General features: G+C 39.3%; 1 protein-coding gene across 4 annotated transcripts in view; it reads right to left on the reverse strand.

Annotated features, from left to right (window-relative positions):
• Positions 1-1,810: 1,810 nt before the first annotated feature.
• The window catches only part of LOC309511042 (uncharacterized protein), a 24,129-nt gene continuing 13,439 nt past the window's right edge, over positions 1,811-12,500 (reverse strand). For 2 of the 4 annotated variants that reach the window (XM_082186058.1, XM_082186059.1), the window contains 3 exons: positions 6,853-7,006; positions 5,941-6,216; positions 1,813-4,613 (listed from right to left, as the gene is read on the reverse strand). In XM_082186058.1, coding sequence (XP_082042184.1) covers positions 2,353-4,613; positions 5,941-6,216; positions 6,853-7,006 — 2,691 coding nt within the window. In that variant the 3' untranslated portion in view covers positions 1,813-2,352. Of the gene's footprint in view, positions 4,614-5,940; positions 6,217-6,852; positions 7,007-12,500 lie in introns of all 4 variants that reach the window. The other 2 variants (XM_082186061.1, XM_082186060.1) reach the window with 2 other exon arrangements.

Here is a 12,500-nt window from a genome sequence, read left to right on the forward strand (position 1 = left end):
CGTCTCTTAAAATGTCGATATTTTGATATTTCGGTCACTGGTGCACTTTGTAGCAATATCATGTGACCTTTTGGATAACACTAATAAAACATTTATAATGATTTTATATAAAAAAACGATCTATTTGATCTAAAAGGTTACCTTAAGTGATGATAGCTAAGTTGTAGTTTTCCATAGGTGGTTAAGTTAGTGCCTGATTATAAAGAAAAAATATTGGTTTTTGTCATTCCTGGATAACAACATGTCATTCTTGTATAACAAAAAACCTGTTAGCCAGGACATGTCATCCGTTATCCAGAATGACATATGCACAACAATCTAGTTTTTAATTAACATTTGTAAACTTTTAGGCAAAGTTATCATTGTTATATTATTAACATTAACATTATTTACATAATTGTATGTTTTTTGCCATATTTTAGCTGTCATTCATCTTGATTTCATATGATTCAATGAGTCACATGGGTCATTATCAATGAATTTAACTTTTTTAAATCATTAAAAACTTGTCAGTGTCTCTTACTTTGTTTCAAGTTTGAGTGTTGGAAAGGAAAAAATTATACTGAGGATGGTTTTTATGGTAATCCTGAAAAATATTGCAGAATGTCCTTCCGTCTAACAGTATGTCATTCCGGCTAACAATGACACAGGCAATTAATTTAACCCATATTTGTGTGTTAGATTCCACAATTCTGTTTTTTGTTGAGTTAATGATAAAACAAGTCTTATTTACTTTATTGGAAAACATTTAAAAACATTTTCCAGCTTTTTTTTAAATTTGGTTCTGAATTTTGAGTTATCAGCAGCCAAAACTGAGCCCATGTCTATATGAAATCCCAAATTGATTATATTTATTGTGATTAAAATGTAGTTTTACGAGCACTAGTTGTTTGTTGAGCTCCAATTATGGATATCAGTACATTTGTATATGCCAACAATGGTAGAAATGTAATTAATTTAAAAATTCATTACGTTACCCAGGAATGACATTTTCATGGGGAAAAAGATCTGATTCACCAAAAAAAGTGGTTAATTACATTCTTGAAATGTGTACATGTCATTGCATTACATACACAACACTCTAATAAGTATAGAAAGTCCTAAAATTAGAATTTTTTTGGCAGTTTTATTTTTTTTCACATCTTAATCCTTATCCGTCATTCACCCTTATATTGATTTTACACTGTTATTTCACACACAACATGTGATCAATTCAGTTTGATTTGTCTTCATTTTTACAAACAGAAGGACAAGCTGAAATTATTTTGGTAATCATTAGCAGATGCTGTTTTTAAACCCAGAGTATGAACTAAATAAATTGTTGCATTGATCAGTAGTAGCTCTCATATTCGAAATTAAAAAAAAGATAAATTAAAAAAATGTCATGTTAAATTAATTCAACTTAGCACTGATACACTACGGCCGTAATAGTTAAAGTGTATTTGTATAATCTAATGTTAATGTTAGTTATGAACAGTTAGTTATTACCAAATGAATGAGACAATGTTAAGGTGAAACTATTGAACAACTCTTTTTTTGTTCTGTTGATATTCAAGACACACATTTGCCTGACGAGACAGTGTGTAGACGGACATACACATTACATAATAGACATCATTATTTAGCTTGCTTGCTTTTTAACTCTTTCCCTGCCAGAATTTTTATTTAAAAATGCGGCTTTTTTCATCATTTCATGGCCCCAGAATATTTTGTTGTATGAATATCGGAACAGAGCCTCTGCTTTAAAAAAAATAAAAATGAAAAATCTAGCTTTATGCATTATTTTTATCAACACTTGAATGTGGGTAATAAAAAAAGTAAAATTTTTAACAAAAATGTAGTCAAAGTCTTCAGAACGATGATCGAACAGAGATGGAGTCGGTCGAGTCCATCAACACCTCAAAGCTTCAGTCGTCAACTCTTCCTGGCTCAACATTTCATTCATTACGCAGTTTTAAATTTATAGCTGGTTAATGTTTGATGATTGAGTTATTTTACAAGTGTGTCAGCAACATCTGTTTCTCTGATTCTCTTTCAGAAGATGTGTGATAGCGCCCCCTACCGTATAACAGTGAGAACACGGATAGCCAGAAGATTCTGTCAATGGCAGGGAAAGAGTTAATGTGCTCAGTATGTCCACACACACTGTCCACAAAAGACCAAATGCACAGGGTTAGCACTGAGAACAAAGTGTAACACTCACACATTTATTAACATTTACACACTGCATGAATTTTAATCAAATCTTTGCTTTGATTAAAAGCTCCTGATGGCCAAGAGTGTACGGGACACGTAACAGCATGGAAAGCAACAGTGCTAAGCAGTAAAACTGAAGATATCCACTCACAGCATTTACAGATTAAGGTTTAGCAGTGTTGGCTTCTGGTTTTGTGTACCTGTATGAATGATGAGGTTGTGAGTTTTGGAGCGAAACGCGGGTCCCTTCCCAAAGATGGACACAGAGTACTGGGTCCGCGGGCTGAGATTGGTCATGTGGTGCGAGCGGGCAGATCCCGGGAGAACCGTGGTCATGTTTCCTACACTCTTCCTCATCTCTGCACTCCGGACATTGGGAACGGGTTCATGGACTGCAGCTTTTCCTTTGCTCAAACTATTTCTCTTGGCTGCTGTCGTCCCATCATCTACTTCTTCCTCGCCGTTTCTCTCATCAGCCTCTTCGTCTTTTTCCATCTCATCCTTTTCTTTGTTTTCTGGTCCGAGCTCAGTTTGAGTGATTATGAAGTGTTTGAACTTTTCCTTGGGAGCATCCCACGTCAGATCAACCCCCGTAGACGAAGCGTTGTTGACCCGCACATGCTCAACGGAGCCGTCTGATTCGCTCAACACATATTCCTGAGTCTCATTATCCGTTTCCATTAGATAGTCTGTGGAAAAAGAGCTATCAGAGTTTCCTTTTCCATACGGACTGATGTTTGGGCCCACTTGAGTGGTACTACTGTGTTTTATTTGGGAATGTGTGCCGGCGGCCCCATTGGTCCTGTTGATTCCTGCATTTGGTCTAATCCTAACTCTAGTGTTATTCTCAATAGCCGAGGTTAAGGCAGGTTTCACAGGTCGGACAGGACTGAATTGACTGATGGTCCTGTTGTTCCTCATAATGGGTTTTGAAGGAAAAGCTCGTCTCATGGGTCCTCGGGAAGGGTGTTGAGGTGGCTCTAGAACGGGCCTTGTACGGTTCTGAAAAGAATTGACATTGGGACGACGAGGAAGGGAACCCCTGAAAGGCGTCCGACGAAACGGCATCACATTTGAGGCTTCAATGCCTGTGTTTTTTATTGCAGAGTCTTGTTTCGAGAGGACTTTGACTGGTAATGGAGATGTGTTCGGGAGTTCAGGAGTTGATTCCTGTGTTTCTCTCGTGGCTGGAAATCTTGAATTTGACACTTTCGTCTCTACAAGGGCTTCTTTTGGAGAACCGGAGGCAATTGAACTCCAAGATGGACGCTTCTCTTTTTGCGCCTCTAAAGATGATGACGAGTACGTCGACCTGAAAAGTGTGTGTTTTGGCCTAGTTGGCGGTCTGGGAATGGACAGTGAAGATGCCTGTATAGTGTTTCTTCTCGCTGCTCGTTCTGCTGTCGGCTGGGGTCTCGCCGTATGTGGACTCCCTGTCTCAGGTCGTGCTGATGTGGAGACGTGAGGAGATGTGCTGGTGAAGGACAGTGTCGTCTCAGGACGTCTCGTTGAATAGGGAGTTGCATTCGCATTATTTTCATCCACCTCTTCATCAACTTCCACTTCTCCTTCTTGCTCCTTCACACTCCTCCTGGCCTCAGAAGTCTCCGCTTTAGGTTTAGTCTCGTCCATGTCATTGACTGTAGACTCGCCCGTCAGAAGTTTGTGTAAGAGCTCGTTTCCGTTTACATGGCCAACTATAACGCTCAGGTTTTTCAACAGCACATTGCCATCGGACATGTTCCCATGTATCCTCCTGTACCCGACCAGAACCTTCCGGACACATTTTGTCCCATTGACATAGGCTGTCAGGTTTTTTTCTGTTGTGATTGTTGGCTCTTCGGTTGTGAAAGGCAGTGGGGTGGACGTGAGTTTGTGAACGCTGGATCTCGTGGTCTCGACAGATTCCACTCTAAACATGGTTTCGATGTTTCCCTTCTGAGATCTTGTCTCTTTCATTGTCAGTTCCAAAGGTTTGCCACCAGAAACAGGATAAGCCGAGTCGACATTCGGTCTCTGTGGAAACCGTGTTATTGATCGATTTGAAGAAGGCACAACGATTCCCCCTTTCACTCCAATCTGGGAGGAATTGAAATGTTTTATTCCTGGACTATAAGGTCTTCTTGTGATTTCTGGCAGTGTGCCGGGTTTGGGAAGCATCCCATTCATTCTCACGGGCAGTGGTCTTTTCTGCCCTGGTCTAAGAAGTACGCCTGGTTTGAGTCTGCTGGTATTCCCTGTTCTTTCTGAATTTTCAACCTTTCCTTTAGTCACCTGGCCGCTCAGCGCTTGCTTTCGCAGGAAGAGTGTTGTGTTTGTGAACCTCTGTGTCTTTTCTCTGTTGTTTCCAGGCTCCACGTCTACCTGCACGTTCCCCGTCCTCATGGTCATCCTGGTTTCAGGCACTGAGACATTCCCTAAAGGCACGAATCAAGTGTAAAATTTGGTTGCAAAATTAACTCTAACCGGCCCAGCTGCAAATGGAAATCCTGTTAATAGAAAGGTGGTGTTAATGCAACAGGTTAGGTCAGTTTCGATTCTGGCATTCGGGTTCCAGTAAATGCAGCATCAGGTCCACTTTTAGTCCTATAGAAAACTGGGGAGGTTTTTATTTTCTGCAAGAAAGAAGAAGGGTCAAAGCTACCTGAAGAAATAGAAAATGTGGCATTGCTGGTTAGAGTGAAGGTTGTGTGTGTCGGGGGGAAACATTCTTCACAATAAAACAGAGGAGAAAATGTTCCAGTCATGCACATTTACATGAGGCGCTTCTCTGTTAAACAAAACTCTTTGCCTCGCCACAAATAAAACTCAATTCCAATAGCCTGGACATTTCCAGAGTGAGGTCACTGGTTTGTAAAGACTGGTCTATACACGATCAGTGTGGGGCTCGTCTGAATTCACATCATCTGGTGGCTATAAATATGTTTTACTCTATGATGACTTTTCCTTATACTCTCATTACCTGTTAGTCCTGCTGTACCTTTAACGCTTGACATGCGAAGGGGCCTGGATTCATATCCTGACCAAATATCAGCGCTTTCATTAGTCGCTAAATACCAGCATTTGATTGTCAAACATTCCCAATTTCTGAATTGTCAGATACAACATCTGGTAAAAATATTAACACAATGCAGACATACATTAAACAAAGTATGTTCATAAGTGCCCAAGTTGTATGGCTTGCTTACGGAGTACAAATTTCATTAATTTAGAAATCATATTTGTTGGCCCGTAGCTGGACAGATGACTAACACTGGGCTGTGTGATGTCATTGTGTGATGTCATTGTGTGATGTCATTGTATGTTGGTCAGTATCGCTCACAGCCTTTCCGTTGCTGTTTTCCATCTACCAATTACTCGTTTACAAATGAAGCACTGGTTACAGGGAAAACTAAACACCCAGATCAGATGATCAGACTTTTTTCTTTTGCTTACTTATAACAAAATTCCTTCCATTCCATTTCAACAAAAAGACCTTCTTAAAAGGATTTCAATGTCATTTACTGGAGAAACACAATGACAGAAGATATTAAGTCTTGTTTTCTGAAAATATTCGTTTGTGCTTAAAACAAGAAGGTTTTGACCGTCCACAACTCTTTATATCTGCTCATGTTAAAGACATTTTGCTTTAATGTTAGCTGTAATGGGTTTGAAGTCACATTGCCATGTTCCCCATCATTCTGTGAGCTGTTAATAAGAATGTATGTTCAGTTTCACGCTATAATTGATCGCCCTGAGACTCACCAGGAGTGGCCTGTACGGTTGCTGGCCGGCTCCGAACACCGTCTCTCTCCGCCACTACTGAGATGTCATACAAGCGTCCCGGTTGCAAGCCCTGGATCCGGGCCGAATCCCTCTCCGGCGGCAGGATCATTTCCGGGCGTCTGACGGATCCTTCTGTCTGATTGGCTGCAACGGAGAGGACGTACCTGTCTATCTCCCCCTGCGCCTTCTCCCATTGGACAACCACTGATGTGGTGCTTGTCTTCACAACGTGCAAGTCTTTCGGCCCGGAGATCACTGTCCACAAATGAATGAATCACTAGTTAAAAACCTACTAAAAAGGCTGGGTTTCACTTTATTGTGATGGTCCCTTTAACAGATTATGTTGTCTATAAGTAACATTGCACCTACATGTCTACTAACTCTCATTACAGTATTAGTAGAGTATTAGTAGACTGGTAGCGTTAGGGTTAGAATAAGTTGACATTATTATTATAATTAAGCATTTTATTTATAGGCACCTTTCTTGACACTCAAGGTCACCATACATCATCAACCAGACAATAACAATATTTAGGTAAAAACAATGAAATACAATAAAATTAAAAAAGACAATGCATTTGTGGTCAGAGGGAGTAAGCTATTCTAAACAGAAGGGTTTCGATTTGAATTTAAAATGTGAGAGGGAATCAGTATTGTATGATCATACAAGTGTGTACAACTACAGACATGTACTTGCAAAGTTACTTATAGTCAGTAGAATCTCTGTTGGAGGAACATCACAATAAAGAGTTAGCAGATAGTAAGCACTCTACTAATACTCTAATGAGAGTTAGTTGACGTGTAGATGCGAAGTTACTTATAGTTAGTAGAATGTCTAAAGTGGACCATCAAAATAAAGTGCTCCCTACGGTTGTGTTTGCATAGACTCACATGTGGTGAACTGTGTTGTGCTCTCGGTTCCCATCATGCCATCCTTCTCTCCAGTGAGACTGACCATATACTCCTGACCGGCGGCCAGTCCAACCTGAGTGAATGTGTTCAGTCTTCCGCTGATCCGGGAGATTATTTTCTGATCCGTTTCTTTCTGTGGAGAGAGAGAGTGACTTGAGAATCAGGGCGTCCACATGAACAGGCCAAAACAAGCTGCAAAATATTCATTGCATTTATACTGATATTTGCAATATGTTGTGTTCCTTATTTAAGGTGAATATACTAATATTCAGCCTGTTGTTCATTTACCGCTGTGATACAAAACATCTATAGAGTGACTTCATTTATAGATTAGATTTTTGTGCTGAAAAACAAGACAGAAACTGAGGAAAAACATATATATATTTTTTGCAGTGTATGAACAATGACAGTTTTTCCACCATAAATAATGATTCTGTCAGTAATTGACACAATCCCGTCTCAGAAAGTCACGGCTTAAGAAAGTAAAGAGTTTTCCTGTGGTAATTCCTGCTTGATGACGGAGTTCCTGAGTTACATTTCAGTGATACATTCATTAGCTAAAGGCAGCCAATATTTACAGATTATTAAGGCTAGAGTAATATTTAGCTCATATATTGGCAGAGCCTCTCTCCAGCTCTTTATTAGCCCTGAATTCAGTTTCAGTCTTCATTGCAAGTTTGCTGGTGTTCTCCAGGCTTCTTTCTTATAATAACCATAATTGGGTCCAGCTGAGATCCGGTGTGTCTACAGCTTATCTAAAGACACCGAGCAGGTTATTATAGTGTTGGTTATTATAGCCTGTGTTGGTTATTATAGCCTGTGTTGGTTATTATGCCCTGTGTTGGTTATCATAGTCTGTGTTGGTTATTATAGCATAGGTTGGTTATTATAGCCTGTGTTGGTTATTATAGCCTGTGTTGGTTATTATAGCCTGTGTTGGTTATTATAGTCTGTGTTGGTTATTATAGTCTGTGTTGGTTATTATAGCCTGTGTTGGTTATTATAGCCTGTGTTGGTTATTATAGTCTGTGTTGGTTATTATAGCCTGTGTTGGTTATTATAGCCTGTGTTGGTTATTATAGCCTGTGTTGGTTATTATAGTCTGTGTTGGTTATTATAGCCTGTGTTGGTTATTATAGCCTGTGTTGGTTATTATAGCCTGTGTTGGTTATTATGGCCTGTGTTGGTTATTATAGTCTGTGTTGGTTATTATAGCCTGTGTTGGTTATTATAGCCTGTGTTGGTTATTATAGTCTGTGTTGGTTATTATAGCATAGGTTGGTTATTATAGCCTGTGTTGGTTATTATAGCCTGTGTTGGTTATTATAGCCTGTGTTGGTTATTATAGCCTGTGTTGGTTATTATAGCCTGTGTTGGTTATTATAGCCTGTGTTGGTTATTATAGCCTGTGTTGGTTATTATGGCCTGTGTTGGTTATTATAGCCTGTGTTGGTTATTATAGCATAGGTTGGTTATTATAGCCTGTGTTGGTTATTATAGCCTGTGTTGGTTATTATAGCCTGTGTTGGTTATTATAGTCTGTGTTGGTTATTATAGCCTGTGTTGGTTATTATAGCCTGTGTTGGTTATTATAGTCTGTGTTGGTTATTATAGCCTGTGTTGGTTATTATAGCCTGTGTTGGTTATTATGGCCTGTGTTGGTTATTATAGCCTGTGTTGGTTATTATAGCCTGTGTTGGTTATTATAGTCTGTGTTGGTTATTATAGTCTGTGTTTGTTATTATAGTCTGTGTTGGTTATTATAGTCTGTGTTGGTTATTATTATAGCCTGTGTTGGTTATTATAGTCTGTGTTGGTTATTATAGTCTGTGTTGGTTATTATAGCCTGTGTTGGTTATTATAGCCTGTGTTGGTTATTATAGTCTGTGTTGGTTATTATAGCCTGTGTTGGTTATTATAGCCTGTGTTGGTTATTGTGGCCTGTGTTGGTTATTATAGCCTGTGTTTGTTATTATAGCATAGGTTGGTTATTATAGCCTGTGTTGGTTATTATAGCCTGTGTTGGTTATTATAGCCTGTGTTGGTTATTATAGTCTGTGTTGGTTATTATAGTCTGTGTTGGTTATTATTATAGCCTGTGTTGGTTATTATAGTCTGTGTTGGTTATTATAGCCTGTGTTGGTTATTATAGCCTGTGTTGGTTATTATGGCCTGTGTTGGTTATTATGGTCTGTGTTGGTTATTATAGCCTGTGTTGGTTATTATAGCCTGTGTTGGTTATTATAGTCTGTGTTGGTTATTATAGCCTGTGTTGGTTATTATAGCCTGTGTTGGTTATTATGGCCTGCGTTGGTTATTATGGCCTGTGTTGGTTATTATGGCCTGCGTTGGTTATTATAGTCTGTGTTGGTTATTATAGCCTGTGTTGGTTATTATAGCCTGTGTTGGTTATTATTGTCTAAGTCTGTGTTGGTTATTATTATAGTCTGTGTTGGTTATTATAGCCTGTATTGGTTATTATGGCCTGTGTTGGTTATTATGGCCTGTGTTGGTTATTATGGCCTGTGTTGGTTATTATAGCCTGTGTTGGTTATTATAGCCTGTGTTGGTTATTATAGCCTGTGTTGGTAATTATGGTCTGTGTTGGTTATTATAGCCTGTGTTGGTTATTATGGCCTGCGTTGGTTATTATAGCCTGTGTTGGTTATTATGGCCTGCGTTGGTTATTATAGTCTGTGTTGGTTATTATAGCCTGTGTTGGTTATTATAGCCTGTGTTGGTTATTATAGTCTAAGTCTGTGTTGGTTATTATTATAGTCTGTGTTGGTTATTATAGCCTGTATTGGTTATTATGGCCTGTGTTGGTTATTATGGCCTGTGTTGGTTATTATGGCCTGTGTTGGTTATTATAGCCTGTGTTGGTTATTATAGCCTGTGTTGGTTATTATAGCCTGTGTTGGTTATTATAGTCTGTGTTGGTTATTATGGCCTGTGTTGGTTATTATGGCCTGTGTTGGTTATTATAGCCTGTGCTGGTTATTATAGCCTGTGCTGGTTATTATAGCCTGTGTTGGTTATTATAGCCTGTGTTGGTTATTATAGCCTGTGTTGGTTATTATAGCCTGTGCTGGTTATTATAGCCTGTGTTGGTTATTATAGTCTGTGTTGGTTATTATAGCCTTTGCTGGTTATTGACCGTCATTGTTGTCCGGCAGCTGTTCTGTGATGTCATCTTTGTTTTTGAGCATGTTTACGGTTCCCTAGCAACAAGCATCCCACATCTGTCTCTCTTTCTCTGTAACTTCTGATGGCTTTTTTCTTTCCCTGCATGAACTCTCTCTCTCTCTCTCTGGTCACTGTCATTTCCTCCTCTTTATTCCTCTGACACATCCGTCTAATTCTCTCCATCGTTCTTACACCCTCCCATTCATGTTTTGTATGGTAGAAATGTGCCTTTTCTGCATTTTTCATTGTGTTTTCAGTGTAACTGTTACTGATAGCATTTTCAAACATCTGTTCTTTACAGTGTTTCCTTTGCTCTCTGTCTCTCTAGTATGTAATGTTATGACGACCAGTGAGCGAAGGCCAATAAACATCAGTTTTATTGTTGTAGGTGTGGTCGCTGATCTGAGTTTGGTCGAGGAATCTGAGGATGTGAACGTTTCTCACAGTTCTGCTATGAGAATGAAACAAAGTGACTGCACTTGCTGAAAAATCACATTATGAGTTTCACACGGACAGATAAATGTATAGAGGAGAACAAAAGTCTGAGAGCATTAATGAACGTGACCGAATAATTGACCGACCAACAAACAGACCAACCAACCAACTAACTGACCGAGCAACTGACCGACCAATCAACTAACCAACTAACCGACCAACTAACTAACTGACCGAGCAACTATCCGACTGACCAACCAATCAACTAACCAACTAACCGACCAACTAACTGACCGTCCAATCAACTAACCAATTAACCGACTAACTATCCGACAGACCAACCAACCAACTAACTGACCGACCAATCAACTAACCAACTAACCAGGCAACTAACTAACTGACCGAGCAACTATCCGACTGACCAACCAATCAACTAACCAACTAACCGACCAACTAACTGACCGACCAATCAACTAACCAACTAACCGACCAACTAACCGACCAACTAACTGACCGACCAATCAACTAACCAACTACCCGACCAACTAACTGACCGACCAATCAACTAACCAACTAACCGATCAACTAACTGACCAACCAATCAACTAACCAACTAACCGACCAACTAACTGACCGACCAATCAACTAACCAACTAACCGACCAATCAACTAACCAACTAACCGACCAACTAACTGACCAACCAATCAACTAACCAACTAACCGACCAACTAACTGACCGACCAATCAACTAACCAACTAACTGACCAACCAATCAACTAACCAACTAACCGACCAACTAACTGACCGACCAATCAACTAACCAACTAACCGACCAACTAACTAACCAGAATCAAGCATTCGAAAGAAACTAGGGATGAACAACTATTAAAATTCTGCCTGATACTAATTAGCAATTATTTTAATTTTCATGAAATGGTTAATAACAAATAAATGTTCATTAATGAATTCTACAGTATTTGCCAATAATAATTAATAATAAAGTGTTTATTAAATAATTAAATAATTAATAATTTTAATAATTTTATGCAAAGTTAGGCCTCACAACAATATAGATTATGAAAAACTGATATTCATTTACCAGTGTTATTAAACTATAAATGTATTTCAAGATGAACTTAAACTGAGCATTAGATAATAGCAAAGTACATCTAAATGTGAATACAGGGGAAATTAATTAGGCACAGGCAATTAAATACCCATTATTAGCTGATATATATCCAATATCAAGTGATGCCAACATATAAAAACATTTCTAATCGGCTCTAATATCTAATAAGCAACACGATGCTGACAGAATCATCACGAGTCTGTTTGATTACTAGGCCTGAAGTCTGTAGAGCTGCGGATTAGACTGAAGCGCTTCAAATACTATTGCATGCAGAAATAAGAGTTCCAGCATGTTTTCAGCATATTTGTGCATTAACATCACAGTTTGTTCCTGAAGCTGCACTCATCGATAGCGCTTACATCACCACAGCACAATTACTGACAGAACCAGGCCATCAAACTCAGCTGAAGCATCACTTCAAGACCAGCAGTGATCATAGCCAGCGCTCCTGGGAAACGGCAGACATCCATCAGTCGTCGGTGTGTGTTTCATTCACACCGGAAACACAAGGTCAGGCTCATGTGGAGTGGAAGCTTGAAGCCACAGCGAATTACTCTAAACTGAAAGGATTTTGCAAGCAAAAAGTGACAGTGCCCGTAATGAATCACAGATCAGCATAGTTTGCGTCGCATCACATTTGCTGTGCATTGATAGGTTCACAAAACACTGAAATGAAGTTCCCATAACGTTGAGACGACTGACTGAGCGCTGATGTTGACTCGTGCGGTGTGTGTGTGTTCTGTGGCTCCCTGTAAAGTGTGTGATCGTGTGTGTTGGGCTGAGATGGGCACTAAACATTCATACGGCTGTAAATCAAAGCTGGATTTCTGTCCAAAGCTCATAGCTTGTTTTTCCATTGCCAGATTGAGCTCATTT

This window comes from Leuciscus leuciscus (assembly GCF_965113295.1).
Source record: "Leuciscus leuciscus genome assembly, chromosome: 12".
Classification (NCBI taxonomy): Eukaryota; Metazoa; Chordata; class Actinopteri; order Cypriniformes; family Leuciscidae; genus Leuciscus; species Leuciscus leuciscus.